Source organism: Calypte anna, chromosome Z, assembly GCF_003957555.1.
Source record: "Calypte anna isolate BGI_N300 chromosome Z, bCalAnn1_v1.p, whole genome shotgun sequence".
Taxonomy (NCBI): Eukaryota; Metazoa; Chordata; class Aves; order Apodiformes; family Trochilidae; genus Calypte; species Calypte anna.
This window is the reverse complement of record NC_044274.1, coordinates 59,525,593-59,541,529: the sequence shown is the minus strand read 5'-3', so window position 1 is coordinate 59,541,529 and position 15,937 is coordinate 59,525,593. Positions and strand designations below refer to the sequence as shown.

Here is a 15,937-nt window from a genome sequence, read left to right as displayed (position 1 = left end):
CTTTCAGGGGAATCTACTTTAAACTATTCAAAGGAAGAATTTCCTTCTGTTAAATAAATAGGAATACCTCTTGTCTTAGAGATGCACAGTTGATGTCAGTGTAAACAGGCTTACTGATTTCAGTAGAAACAAGAATAAATTTGTCAGTCTCCCCTCTGTGCCACGCAAGATCATGGAGCAAATTCTCCTAGAAACTATGCTAGGGCACATGGAAAATAAAGGGGTGACTGGCGACAGCCAGCACAGCTTTACTAAAGGCAAAGTGTGCCAGACAAATCTGGTGGCCTTCTATGACAGTGTTACAGTGCTGGTAGGTAAGGGAAGACCAACTGCTGCCATCTACTTGGTCTTGTGCTAAGCATTTGTCACTGTCCTGCACAACATTCTTCCCTTTAAACTGAAGTGACATGGACTTGATGGATGATCACTTGGTGGATAAGGAATTGGCTGGATGGTTGCACTCAAAGAGTTGTGGCCAGTGGCTTGATGCCCAAGTGGACACCAGTGATGAGTGACATTCCTCAAGGGTTGGTGCTGGGTCTGGCATTGTTTAACATCTTTCTTAGCAACATGGACAGTATGGAAATGTTCGAGCATAGGTTACATGGGACTCTTGAGCAACTTGGTCTAATGGGACGTGTCCTAGCCCATGGCAGGACAGCTGGAATTAGGTGAGCTTTAAGGTCTGTTTCAACCTATACCATTGTATGATTCTATGCAAAGGGGTCCAAAGGGGTGCGGATGTGCAGATTTTCTAGGGAAAAAAAAAAAATCTAGCATCTTTGTTTCCTGTTCCTCTGTCACCTTTCAAAGCTATCTTACTCACAAAACTATGAAAACAGTAGTTTGTCCTAATGCAAACATCCATACATTACTGAAGAACAGGGTACATAAATCAATCTGTGTCCTTAGACATTGCAATACCACATTGTGAGATTTACATACTGTCTGACAGAGTCCTACAGCTTATCAATAATCTTCAGATTGGGAACTACTACTTTGTCTTATACTCTTCCTAAGAGAGGAAAAATAAAGCTTTGACAGTGTTTAGGATAAGAGTGACCTACTATTCAATAAGGGAAAGGCAGAAGCATGAAAACCAATTTAGCATTAACTAGCAGCCCATCCATAAAACACCTCTAAGAAATATTCTTCATGGAATAGGATGCCACTAACCATACAAAAACAGAAACTTCAGGCACAGACTTGTTAAAACACCACAGTTACAGCAATAAGTATAAAAAATAGTCACAGATATTAAGGTCATAAAGGAGAGCAGGTAAGACAGAAGTTTGGAGTGTCTTCTAGGGAGATGTGTCTCCACCTAGACTCTTTCTTTGAGTTCTACAGAGCAACAGTTTCAAATTAGGAAGGTATGAATACACCACACACATGTGTATTGCTAGTGAGTTCTGATGCACAACTGTGAATTTCAAAAAATACAGTGATTTCCTTTACTTTAAAAAAATTCAAAAAATCATCTTTAACAGCCAAAGTTCATGCACAAAATAGCAGAACTCCTTCAGAGAAATCTCTCATTCTCGATGACTGTAGAGGGATTAGTTTTTTTAAAACTGAGTTAGGTCTTCTTCCTCAATCCCAAATTAGAATTTCTACCAAAAAATGCCACTGAATATGGAAAAAAATCATGATACACCACCTAGTCTAATGGTCAATCAGAATTATCTCCAAATTAAACAGATGCAGATTTAGGTCAAGTACTACAAGATAAAATAACTCTACTTACATGAATTCAAGCTGTGGATCACTTTCTGATGCACCATGCTTTTCATCTGGTCTATGTAAGTCAGGTATGTCTTCATTCTGAGTGAAGAAGAAGAAGATGTTGTAGGAAAAAACTGAAAAATGTAGAAAATCTCTTTGCTATAATGTAAAGAAAAACACAAACAAAACCAAGATGAACAGTATGGATGAGGTCACAAGGGACCTCCTGTACCTGATCTAAGCTTCCTGCTTAAGCAGAACCACCTGGAGCTGGCTGCCCAGTATTATGCTCAGACTGCTTTCAAATTGCCTACACCAGAGACCCCACAGTGTCTCTCTGGTTAACCTGTGCTAGTGCTCTGTCACCCTCAGAGTGAATAACTGTTTCCTGATGTTGAGAAGAAACTTTCTGAGTTTCAGTTTATGCCCATTGTCTCTTGTCCTGTCCTTGGACACCACTGGATACTGAAGAGTTTCTCCTGAGCCTTCTCTTTTCCAGGATGAACTTTTCCTGCACTTTTCAGATTTCCCTCACAGAAGGATGGTTTAGTCCCTTCACCATTTTCATGGCCCTTTGACAGGATATTATTTCTAGTATGTCCCTATCTCTCAGGGAGCACAGAAGTGATCACAGTACCCCCCAGGTATGGCCTCACCAGCACTGACCAAGGGAGCAGGATCACCCTTTTCAACCTGCTGGCAATGCTTCTTCTAATGCAGCCTAGGATGCAATTGGCCTTTTTTCTTTTTTTTTTTTTTTTGCAGCCCAGGCACATTGCTGGCTCCTGTTCCTTTTTGTGTCCACCAGGACAAGGACACCCAGGTCCTTTTCTGCAGAGCTGCTTTCTACTTGGATAGCTCTCAGCATGTACTGGTGGTGCCCAGGGTTGTTCCTCCTGAGGTGGAGGACTTGGCATTTCCCACTGTTGAAATTTCAGAAGGTTCCTGTCAGCCCATTTTCTTGTCTTCTTTGCTATTTAAATAATTTTCCTAGTAAGCAATGACCATCACTACAAAAATGAAAAAAATAATTGACAAAATAGCAAACTGATCACAATTACAGAAAAGATTTTATGAAATCTATTCACTGAATTAAGGTAAAAGCCTACTGTATAAAAATATAATTTCTCTACTTTCTTTATGCCTTTAATAATATTAATAGAATCAGGTGTCACATCACTGACTGGCTGAGCATTTCATGATATGTTCATATACTTTTAAAGTAAAAATAGATCAAAAGAATTAGAACTACACATAAAAGGTGTTCTGAAATTAACAGTTTTAGAGATCGTTATGCCTTATTCTCATATCAAAGATCCATAATTTATCAGCCAGAGAGATTCTGATTTTCATACATATTATTCCAACTAATATCAAGAAACTGCATTGTTGCAGTATTTCCAACTACAGGCATTTAGTATTTGTGAAAACCCTAAGTAGACAGTTTTCCATTAAGATTAAGATTCCATTATTTTAGGAAACAGAATCTGAAATAAACACGAACAGACAAATAATTTTCCCATCACATGAGAGAAAAACTAACACTTAAATTTCCTCATTTCTCACCACAAATGTCAAATATTAGCCGTAAGATCATTTCTCATAATTTTTCATCTTAGAAAGCACAATAGAAAGTAATTTATTTCACCTCAGCACAAGTCTTTAAACAGTATGATACCAAGTTTCAAAAATTATAATGATGCAAGGATTGAAGGATGATCAGAGGAACGACATTTGCTCTGTCTCAGGAGAAATGTAAGATTAGGGCTCCTCAGCTTGAAAATATTATTCTTGTTGAGAGCAATATGTGGCATTACAAACAAGAAAAGATGATGAACAGACATACAGCGTATACTAAACTACCAGGCATCAGGCTTAAAACAACCCAAAGAATCCACTTTTGCTATTAAGCAAATAAATAAAGGAAATAACTCTCAGGTGCAGCATGCAATTCATGACAAAGGTACAGACTGACGCAAAACAAAGCAGTGACATAAACTCATTAGTGAAGGGTGTATAAAGGGCTTCAAGGAAGCCAGATGCCACCTGAGGAGTTTCTGAAACTGCTGGACTTGATTAGAACTGAAGAAAGATCATTCAATCTTGGTTCAGTTTCTCACGTCTTTCCTGGAACACCTCATGGTACCAAGAATTTACATAGGTTTCCATTCTGAGGCAGCCTGTGCTCATTATGCTCAAATCAGTTCCCCGCACTGCACTAACAAGCACATGTCAGTAAAATGTTCAATTTTTGATATTGTACTCCTTCACTTTTGAATAATTAAAGTGTTCAGCTGTTTAAATTGGCTATGAGATAAGACAGGCATGCACTCTACACTCTCTGAATAAATTTAATCTACGACATTTTTGCGAGGTACTCAGGCTTGTTGCCTTTTTTCCACCTAGTGGCAAAAACATCACAAAACCAACCAAAAGTCTTTGATTTACGAAAACAGAAAGAAGAAGATCTTAAGAAATAAGAATTACATTATAAAGCCCCAAACCTGTGTTTCATTAGTTTCTTCAGACTGTCTGTCTTTGTTTCTGATCTTTGAAACTGGTAACTCTGAAACATGGGTCTCCTGTGACAGATCATCTCTAATTTCTAGGTTTCCCAGTTCAGCAGATTCCGTTTCTAACGCAGTATCACTGTTATCTTCAAAGCTGAAATCAATAAAAGCATACAAGAATATGGTATTAGTTTATTTTAATAAAAAAGCTATAATTGTTTACAGAGAGGTCAAGTTGCACAGAAAAATGATGTAATTAAATAATAACTTGTTTCAGAGAATTTGACAAGTTTCAGTAGTATTTGCAGAATACGAGCTTTAAAACAACTTTTGTACCTATGCAATACTATTACAAGATTATGTTAAAATCTTATCTGAAAATCTTGGACTAGACAATTAAAAAAATAGAATTTCCTCATATAGGTACTGTATGCAGGAGGTTTTTATTCCCCTGATCTTCTGTAACAACCCGTATTTAGTTAAAAGACAAATACTGTTTTTTCATTATTCCTATGAGGTATTAATGCACATAAAGTTTCTGGGAATCTGCATGAAATAACAAACAATTAGACCATAGCTAAATAAAACAGCACAAAAAAATTTGAAGTAGCAGCTTTACAATGACTGCTTAGATTTACCACTTTCTTGCATAATAACTTTCCTGTATTAACAGTCATTTTTCTTCTAGTAAAGCAATGCTTGAAATTGAAACCACAAGCTTGTCTCCCACCCAGGTTCTGCACAATCCCAAGCAACTTCTCCTTCCCGCAATAAACATGAAAAACAAACACAAATTCCAAGTGTATAGCAACATCACTTAGCAACATTACCAAGCAGTGTTTTGAGAGAAAAGTATTACAAGTCAGGATAAGCTAATATTCTCCATGAAATAAAAAATCAAAGTTAAAGCAGTATTGGATGGGATGTAAATTAACTTTGCAAGTGCAGACAACCAGAGAAAAAAATATACTGAGAGTTTAAAAGAAAAACATCTTATTAGGACCCAGAGCAGTCTTCAGAAACCAAAAACATGCCCATTCTGTGGCAGCTAACATGATGGTAAGCATGAATAAGTAAAATCTGTATTAAAACTTTAAATAGTTTTTAATTTTGTCTAAGCTTTCCATTGTAAACATTACCTGCATAAATTGACATCACTTTTTCTCTCCATTATGTCATCCACTGGTAAAGAGGACTCTGATCTCTCTTCCTCTGTAACAGTAGTCTCATCTTGTTTTCCTTCAGTAACACTATCCAGTTTTTCTCTACAGGTGGTATGACCATCATTGCTTTCATCACATACCATCTTTTTTTCTGCTAATAAATAATAATTAAATCAAACTGGACATTCTAGGCAGCATCTTAGAATTCCAACTATTACATCCTAGCTACAGTGAATATTAATTTAATACCAAAAAAATCATTGCACAATTTCCAAAGGATAAGCAAACTTAGGCATCGCACCTAAGTATTCAGATTGAAGAGAACAGTTCTCAGCTAAAATAAAATTATTTACTATGAAAGCTGATTCTGAAAAGCATTGTTCCACAAACTACCAAAGCAGTTCAGTGATTTAAATCAAAATTCAAGTTCTCATTTTAAAGTTTGCAATGTCTTTATATAACATTTACACTGGAACATTTGGAAGTGAGTATTTTTGCCTCTTACTTTTCTTGGATGATTTTCCTTCTTCAGCAGTTTTTGAAGAGACAGACATTTCTTCTGGAAGATTCTCCACCTCCTCTTCAAGATCATCTCTTCTCTTCTTCTTTCTCTTCTTTTTTGCTAATGCTGGCTCTAATGCAACCTGTTCTTCTGTCTGTTCAGCAATGTCCAAAGATTCCTCATTTTCTTTCTCAGCCAATACAGCATCTGCTTCTGTTTCTGCATCAGAAATTCTGTCTTTCTGAACATCATTTTGATCATGAGCAGCTTCTGTGCTGGCAGCTTTTGCTATTGTGACAATACAGCTCCTGGTTAATAGACTGGTGGCATATTATAAGCCATACATATCAAAGTTATTTCCACCAGTAGCATCTTACAAAACCATAGATAGCTGCCAATATACTGCAGGACCACAGAAAGTCAGTCACAGAAAAACTTCAGCCTATTTTATCTTCAGAATCTCACATTTCCATTCACAGAAAACACAACTGAAACTGGCTGCTACCAATTATTACTATCCCATACATCAGTAATCTAAGTCTGCAAAAGTTATGCTACAAAGCCAGGATCCTCTTGGCTTGTGTACTGGTTTTGGCTAGGATAGAGCTGATCTTCTCCTTAGCTGCTAGAAGAGAATTGTGTTTTAGATTTAGTATGGGATTTTGTATGAGAAGAATGTTGATAATACACTGATACTTTTAGTTGTAGCTAAGAATCAAGGGCTTTTCAAATTCTCACACCAGCCCTCCACACCAGTGAATAGGCTAGGAGTTCACAAAGAGCTGGAAGAGGCACAGCCAGGAAAACTGACTCCAGTTGGACAAAGGGATATTCCAGACCATATTATGCCATGTTCAGCATATAAAGCTGGAGGAAGAAAAATGAAAAGGGAGGAGTGATGGCATTTGTCTTCTCAAATAACCATGACTTGTGATGAAGCCCTGCTTTCCTGGAGACAGCTGAACACCGGCCTGCTGAGGGGAAGGACTAAATTCCATGGTTTGGTTTGGTGCCTTCTGCTTTACCTAGTAAACTGTCTTTATGGCAACCCACAAGTTTTCTCACTTTTATTATTCTGATTTTCTCCCCCAGCACAGGGTGGTGTGTGAGAGCAGGTGGCTGTGAGGTGCTTAGTTGCCAGCTAGGGTCAAGCCACAATATCTTGTGCAGAAGAGGAAAGGAAAAGATTCCCTACATTATTTTTCCTCTGCTAGCAACACATGGCTGACCACTGTTCTGTAATGATATCTCAAATGTTCTTTTACAATACCTTCTGGCTTCTTTTGAGGCCTTGATGGCTTCTTTTCCTTAGACTTCTGGCTTTTAACAGTTTTTTGCTTCCTCTTTTCTTCATCTGCTAAGACCTTTGCAAGCAGCTCAGCAAAGAATTCAAAATCAAAGGGCCGCTTTTCTTCTATTAGATTAAAGCAAAGAAATATTTAGAAAATACTTCAAACTTGATAATTTTTCCAAGTTTCTGCTTTGAGTGTTACATTTTCTACAAAAAACAAAGGTTGTATATATCTAAGCAGATAATTATTTTTTAAAATACTTTCTGTATGACTGGAGCAGGGACTAGAGTTGATATATATATGGATTATGTTTAGCTTGTTTTAAACAACAAGTATTAAAAAAAAAAATCACAGTACTTACTAAATTCAGAGGTGGTAAATGCACAAACTGTATCAAACAATGTATTAACATGCCATTCTAAGACTTACGGAGCTTATCCAACTAACACTCAAAGCCTTTAAAGATTCTCAAAGCAATTTATGGTAAGTGTGCTAGAAATTCCCATGAATCAAAATAATCTTTAACTGAACATTTGTAGGAAATTTTGTATTAATCTCAGTCATCAAACATAGAAGAAAGTCATGAATTAAACCTGAAGATTTTTACTGTGAACAATGCTTGTTATAAAAATTCCCCAGCTTCTGAACTCAACTACGAATAAAAACTTTTTCTTATAATTAATTCTACAAGACTAAAGCACAAAAATTACCCTTAAAAAATACTACTACCATTTTATAACTCATTGTAGGGTGGGTATCTTCAACTCTACTTACTGAAAGCTTTGTCTATCCTCCATCCGTTAGCTTTTTCCTCACGCTTGAATTTGTTCTAAAAGCAAGGGTATATTTTTCTTTTTTAGTAAGCAAGAAATGCAACAATATGTTGTACAAAATGGCAGATCAAGGTATGCCTTCTTCAATGCAACACATTTTTCTACCAACTAAAGTAGTTAAAACTTAGCACACTCAAAGAACATAAAATTTTAATGAATTTTAAAATATAAAATCTGTCACTAATAGATACCAATAGTCATAATTTTGTATTATTTTCAACATCTTTCTTCTTGCTTTCAACTCAAGAAGGGCTTGAAATATCAAAGATATTCTAGGCTGCATATCACAAAAGGGGGACAAAGACCCTCACCAAATATCTACTTATGTTTATTAGAATTCCACAACTAAAACTGAGACAAATTCATGTATGCTCTAGGTCTACGTATGCTTGATATGCTACATATGTTGACTGGAATTCAACCCAGCATATTAACATTTTAGATTCTTAGTATCTCTTACAAACAGACATTAAAAAAGCACTGAAACAAGAGCCAATTAGCACCAGAATTATCAATATCAAGAGAGGAAGCACAGGAATAGCAAACTGGAAACAGCAAAGTGGAAAGAGATACTTAACTGCTTTATTAAGCACTTTAATTTTTACCTTAATTTCTGCTCGAGCTCTATGAGGAAACAGCCGTCCAATCAAGGAGAAGTCTGTCCCGACCATACTGATAGCTAAAAAGAACATTTCTGTTTCTGGAGTGAGAAGGTGAGATGAGAGAAAAATTATATTAAAAATTAAAATTTTAAATAAACCACATTTAAGCATTTAGTTAACCAACCTTCTTGCTACCTGAAATAAAAACACCCTTCAAGCTTAATGCAACAGCACACATAACTTTAAGGTTATCCCCTATGGCTGCAAGTTCAGCTGAGCTGCAGTATCTGTGTTACTTTACCTAAGTGCCTCTAACAACATTTGCTGAATGAACTATTTAGCAGAAAGAACTGCCTGATCTACTATAGAACTGTGGAATGTGAAATACATTTTGGAAACGTAGTAAATGAAAGCTAATCAACTCCCCATTGTCAGTATTTTTTATGAAGACAACCACAAACAGCAATCAGAAAAAAAGCATGTGTAAAAGCACCATCTCCATTATTAACAGGAAGCACATTCCAAAAGTAGCACGGTGAACTCTGAAGCTAATATTTCCATCTGTAGTTGTAAAGAAACCATTTCAAATTACAAAAAGTCTTGCATGGTGTTATCAGCCTAGATGTAATAATCACTTCAGAGCAGCTGTAATGAAAATACAACACACACACAGAAAAACCCCAGCTCTCCACATGCACTGAAATCAGCCCACAGAGATGGGCTTACACGATTTACTCCTGCCCATGCTGGAAGAGCCAAGTAAAGATATATTAAGTGCTAACCATTCCATACAGAGCTCAAATATCTGGACACAAGAATGCAAAAAGTATGGTTTTGACAAGGCAGACTAGCATTTCCACAGCATCTAAATGCCCACGAGAAAAAAAATTCACAGGCAGCCTGCACATAACAAGGATTTTATTAGAGCACACCAATTTTCACAGTAAACACCAGAGAACTACTTTTTTTTAAGAGTTTACATCCTGCATAAGTAGATCCATTAACTCCACTGGAAATAAAAATTGTTGAGTACAAAGTACAGATAGAAAACCACGATTTTGAACTAAAAAATACATTCACCTTTATTTGACCACGGTTTTGTATAAAAACTCTTCCTAAAGCTGGAGTATGTAGTTGTGGAGCCACGCTCAAATATGGGATCATTTTCTTCTACAGTACAGGGACCTTTTGTTCGTAGAACTTCTACAGTTAAGCTGGAAAGGCAAACACAAAGAATTATCTGAAAATATTACTGTAACATATAGAAGATGTTCATAAGCCAGCCACTCAGATTGTTTCTGCCACAAGTCAGTGTTAGTGCTGTGTAATCAGCTTTAATAATATTATTTACATTTACTCTAATTGGAGAATGTAGCAAAGAATTACTCTCCTACTCAGACTGTGCAAGCAAATTTATTTTTTATATGACACATATAGCACAGAAAGACATAATTAAATACCTTCTAAATATCCCATCTTTTCAACATTAGAGAAAATTATTTTGCAAAACCACAAGAGCCTCTTCATGTATTTTTACTAAACTACCAAATTCTTTTACCAGGACTGCTCTATCCTTACAGTTTGGCTTAAATCTCACACTAATGATACATTTGGGTAAATCAATAACTTGATAATCTAGTACTTTAAAAAAAAACATTCTAAGCAAGGTTACTAAAAACACTGACAGCTGAATAAAGCACCGATATGAAAGATGCAAAGCTAGAGCAAATCATACTGACAGGTAACTGAGTAACAGTAAGCAGACACATGCAACTGTGAAAAACAAATTAAGTAGAAGACCTTTGGAAGTTGGATGAATATTCAGTATTCATTCACTGTAATAAAGTGCTGGCACCTTCTCCTCCACCAAAATCATTTTACCATATACAGCAAGTTTGCCACTACTGAGAGGCCGGTGACTGCTGCTCTTACTTTGCCACGAATTTGTTTTGCTCCCTAATTTAAGACAGGTCAGCTCTCAACACATAAATACACTCACATTTATCGCCGTCCAAAGTAACTGTTCACTACTCACAAACTAACCAGTAATGTATTACACCTTGTGAGTCAGACACAGAATTTGTTACCTTTCTTCATCCAGAATAATTGAACCATCTTCTGCTACTTTCACACGAGGAACTAGAAGTGGACCATCCTGACTCTCTTCCCCATTCTCTGCTTCTTCCTCCTCATTATCCTCTTCACTATCAGGAGTATTTTTCTCTTCCTGCCTACAATTTTAAGAGACCAAACAAATATATGACTTTTGTTAGTGTTTTAATTGCTCCTCTGCATGTCAGACATGCAGCACTTTAATGGACCACCCAGTGATGCAACCCACCACAAAAGCTCTTTAACCGTCCTCCCCTCCCAAATTACAATTCATTATAAATTAGGGCTGTGATATTGAAACAGTATGAAAATAAAAAAACCTACACTCTTAGCATTACCACACAGACAAGTTTTTTGCCAACATCAGAAAAATTTTTGACTGTTAAGTACTTCTCTCACCAATACTTACTCTTTCATTTGACTCAGTGCAGAATTTTTTTCTGTTCTCTTTTCTTCTGCCAATGAAGACCTAGAATTGTATATAAAAAAACCCCAACAAACTGTTAGAGATGACAGCTTGTAGAGACATATTTCTGCTTCATTCCACAAAATCTGCTTTTAGAGGATGTTGGACAAAGACACGAAGCTTTTTTTCAGTACTTTGTATCACATCTAGACTTGAATCTAACTGAATAACCACCACTGCTTAATGAATTTTGCCCTTTTTTGTTTGGTTGGGCTTTTTTTGGTTTGGTAATCCATTGCAAGGGTTCAGGGAATGTGAAAGCATCTGGTTTGTGACCTGCTTAAGGACTATTTAGTGTACATGAAAAAAATAACAAGGAAAGTGATAAATAAAACACAGAAGCACCAAAACACTAACAAGCATTATGTCTGTGAGAATAGACATAAACAGAAAACTTATCTGTTACTGAAAGAACAGCACTTAGATGGCTGTACTTATGTTTGTATCGTTGGTTTTTGTATTTCAGGAAAAAAGCCCTGTTCTGTCTGTGGCAGCCTGCTGCATTAGTGTTCCCTATGCATAAGCTCCTCTGTGATGCTCCTTCAGCTTTGCTAATGGCAGAACCTAGAAAGGGGACAGCAGCAGCTACACCCATCCAGCTGCCATGGAGAGCCCTCTTGGGTCTTGCAATGCATTCTGCATTTTAGCAGCCAGGAAGGAGAAATGCTTAGCTTCTTGTAGTCCACTAAATGTGCCAGGACCTGTAACTAAAGATTTAACAGAACCTAGTAAAAAAAAAAAATTGTGAAAAAAATCCATTACTCTGCATTAGTACAGAGATAGATCAACATTAGTGACAGGTCTCTGTTTTTATATCTCAACAAACACAACAATCTCCATTCTCATTTCTGTATAAAGATTGAATAGATGTGAAAATGTCTACAAGCTTTTGTTACCACTGCAAAAAAAAGTGCATCTGTACTAATAATCTGGAATTAAGAACTCTCCTTTCCACAATTACTAAACTGATAGAAAAATAACTTAATCTAAGGGGAGAGAAAGAGTCATACATACTTCATAGGATTGTTTTCTGGCAGATAATATATCAAGTCCCTCATGGTCATTTTAGAACGATCTGGTGGAGAACGTCCTTCAATTATTGGAGGCCTCTGTTTCAACTGTTTCCATATAAAAAGAAAAAAAATTAAAACAAAAAAAACAAAAACTAAAAGTACTTTACACCTTACAAATTACTATTTTAATTTGCTTATGAAGTACCCGACTCAGGAAGCTTTGTTTCATTCCCCTGCCCCAAGTAACTGAAATAAGTTTATTTTACAAGCATCCCTTCGTCAGAAAGCATGCCACAGACCATGGTCTTACAATTCAGTATACTGGCACAAGTAAAAAGCTATTCAAAATCACAGAATTCAGTCAACAATCAACTTGAAAATCTGTGAGAAGCACTAAATCCCACAATTCTTACAGCAGTTCCCCATTGTATTGCCAAATGTGAAACTTATGGTCAACATTTTCATTATAAGAGAGCAGATCTCATGTCAAAGAGCCTTGTGGATAAAATCAAACTAAAAGATACATAATTTCTCCTGAAATCTGAATATTATGAGGGCACACAATGATATTACTGTTTATAAAAAGGCTAAGTCCATACAGAGTATGAGATATCACAGGCTACTATCAGTAAGCATCTGGTGACCATCAGAAAATACTGCTGTAAAGATAACAAATTAGGTGAATGACACAACTCTGCCCTTCCCAGATCAGCACTGCCCAACACAGGCCTACCATCCGCTCCTTCTTTAGCTCTTCTTTAAGCATTTCTCTTAACTTCCGAGCTTTGAGGATCCTTTCACGGTCAGAACATATTCGTTTCTCTTTTACAGGAGGAGGTGCTATAGGCAGCTTTTCTTCCTGTGTTTCTGATCTTTCTTGTGTTGGTCTCTCCTTGAGAGGCGAGGGTACATTTTTCTGCAAAGCATCATCACTTTTTGGGGCAGCTACACCTACAGTTTGCTCTTTGTTCATTGGTTTTTTTAGTGGGGAAAACTGTGGCACTTGTGGCACAGGTGTTTTCTTTTCAGGCAGCATGGAAGACTTCACAGAGCCTTCAACATTACTCTTCTCCGATGGAGAGGAGTCCTTCTGCAGTGAAGCACTTCCATCAGGAGCCTGTGGTGCTCTCCTCTGCAGTTTTGATGCAGGACACTGAGCAGATGAAGGTCCAGCTCTGGGTCTGACAAGATTTGGCATGGTGCAGATCCGTTTTCTTCTCTGTATGGGCATCTCTGCAGGTTTATTAGCTTCTCCAGCATCGTTTGAGCTATTAGCCTTGTCATTGCTGGAAAATTAAAAAGAATATTCTGAAATATTTTACAAGGACAGATTTGTAACTTATACTTTAAAGAGATGTTTATGAGCCAATCAGTAAAATCACAGTGCTGCAGAAAGATACAGTAACACATAAGAAGTCACACTAGAGCCAACCTGTACCTGCTACTTCCTCAGAAGTGCTATAAGCACTGGTACATTATTTTCTAGTATTAACTACTGTTAATTAATTTTAGTTTTACAAGCTACCTGGCTAATAATACTAGCCTCACCTGTTCCCTCCTCACCCTACCCTTTGTTTGCAACTTCTCACTCAGAATACCAAACATGGTACTCCAACAAAGCATTATAAAAAATAACCCACATAACATTGGTAACTTATCAAAAACACTTTAATAAGCCCATATGCAACAAGTAGGTTGATGATTTTTATCACAATCAACCTAAGCATTCTTCTTACATGTTTGCAAATAGAAGATACATAAACTAATAAAATAGCAACTCAGCAGCAAAACTGACTGTTGCTTTTCTACTGCTCACATTCAACACATCAGAAGTGGTATTTTAGAGGCAAAAACTTTTACCTTCCCTGGAAAGCTTTCAAGTATCCATCCCTTATGCAGAAATAATTTCCAAAGTGCAAGCAAAGTCAACAGCCATTATGACTCTCCTGTATTTGCAAACTCCTCCACTGATGTCTCCTTGGCTGTCACTCACATTAAGATTGCACCAGAAATCCAACTGAGTCAGAAACACAACTGAGTTTTTACTTTTACATTGGAACTATGCCTTGTTTCTGCACGTAAGGACAACCACACCCATGGTTCCCTTAACCATCTTCAGAAACAGTCAGAAGCAAATGCCTTTAAACACACAGTGCAACTTTGAAATCCTCTCCAGCTACTACTTGGACTCAGGCAAATGCCACAGATGTTGTGTTTAATAGTTCTGGCAGACTTTTCTGAATCAGTTTGGTTTAGCACACAGAATATCCCTCAGCAAGGAGTTCAACAGCTACATGCTGCCTGTAGTAACTAGATCCTTCCAAGCTCCATTCAGAACCCTCTGACTTTTGTATCAAGGAGACAGTGGAAAGTAAGTCCTTGCTCACCTTCTCCATACCACACCTGTTTTGTGGAGTTTCTAATCAGGGTGCCGCACCAGATTTCTCAACCATTAAATACAATTTAAGAGAAACTGTATTTTAAAAAAACTAAATCGTATGCTCAGAGAGTTTTTACTTCCCTGGTAATCAACAAAAAATATTCAGCATTTAAGAAACAAAACAAAGGAAAGTAACAGACACTAGAGATAAAGATTTGAGCAGCTGCAAAAGAAGAATGCCTTATGTTGGAAGAATGAATTTACAAGGTATTTTCACCTTTGCCTTTATGTTTCTTGCAGAACACACAACAAACACATTGTACTCTGTGTCACCAGTTACTTCACTCCGGAAGTCAAATTGTGTGACTTCCCTCAAATCCTCTCTTCCTGAATCTTCAGAGACAGCCAGGCTGTTAATCTTTAACATGCATCCTCTGAAGAGAGAGCTCTACCTGCAAACTTGGGCCTGCTTCTGCTCTCTCCTATTTGGTTACTATATGCCTTCAAAAGCACCTAAAAACTTCAAGAACCAGCTATTCAGTGGAATATTCAGCTAATATTCAGCTATTCAGCCTTTTGAGAGAAAGAATGAAGCAGCAATCAGCTCTGCCTTCCCTACACACTACCAGAACTAAAAGTACCCCTGAGAACCTCCCAGCAGTTTTATGTTGGATACCAACTTCTCTTTAGCTGAGTGGTGGAAACCATAAGCTTCCAGGTGTCTCAAGTTCATCATTCTTCCAAACCTGCATTCTTCCAAACCTGCACTTTCCTGGCCTTATCTCCCATGTCTCACTCCACTGGCAATCTGAAAAGGTTTGTATGCTACATGCAAAGTGAACAACTTCCATCTCAATCTTAAATTTCTTGTAACATCTCTACTTTTTTTTTAAAAAAACAGCAGGATGTGGGGTTGTGTATTTGTATGCTTGGATATTTTCCACACTTGTTGGAGTAAATATTTCAAAAGCCTGTTACTTAAATGGCACAAGAGTTTTTGCACTTTTGCTCTTCTCCCTAGGTTGGGCCTTAATGCTGGTGGGGGTTAATGCACAACAGGGTGGTCCTGAAGGACCGTGTCCTAGGCCAAACCATACCATGCATTTCCATTGCAATAAAGAGGACTTTAAAAAACTAACGAGCCAAAAAGCCTGAACTCCCTCACTAATGCATAAAGAACTGAATACAGATATTGCTTACTGCAGGTGGATTGGACAGGATGACCTTAAGAGGTCCCTTCCAACCCAAGTTATTCCATGATTTTATGATTCTAAACCAGGAAGCGGTGTAAGAATGTAAAATCAAAGGAATTCTCTTTCGGAGTGGAGAGCTTTTGCTG

General features: G+C 37.2%; 1 protein-coding gene across 1 annotated transcript in view; it reads right to left on the bottom strand.

Annotated features, from left to right (window-relative positions):
• Window positions 1–15,937, bottom strand: part of BDP1 (B double prime 1, subunit of RNA polymerase III transcription initiation factor IIIB) — a 50,948-nt gene that overhangs the window by 34,191 nt on the left and 820 nt on the right. The window contains exons 2-13 of the mRNA XM_030466749.1: window positions 12,952–13,504; window positions 12,220–12,323; window positions 11,149–11,208; window positions 10,715–10,858; window positions 9,708–9,841; window positions 8,631–8,725; window positions 7,967–8,021; window positions 7,171–7,314; window positions 5,904–6,188; window positions 5,375–5,552; window positions 4,230–4,389; window positions 1,748–1,824 (exon numbers count right to left, since the gene is read on the bottom strand). Coding sequence (XP_030322609.1) covers window positions 1,748–1,824; window positions 4,230–4,389; window positions 5,375–5,552; window positions 5,904–6,188; window positions 7,171–7,314; window positions 7,967–8,021; window positions 8,631–8,725; window positions 9,708–9,841; window positions 10,715–10,858; window positions 11,149–11,208; window positions 12,220–12,323; window positions 12,952–13,504 — 1,989 coding nt within the window. The remainder of the gene's footprint in view (window positions 1–1,747; window positions 1,825–4,229; window positions 4,390–5,374; window positions 5,553–5,903; window positions 6,189–7,170; window positions 7,315–7,966; window positions 8,022–8,630; window positions 8,726–9,707; window positions 9,842–10,714; window positions 10,859–11,148; window positions 11,209–12,219; window positions 12,324–12,951; window positions 13,505–15,937) is intronic.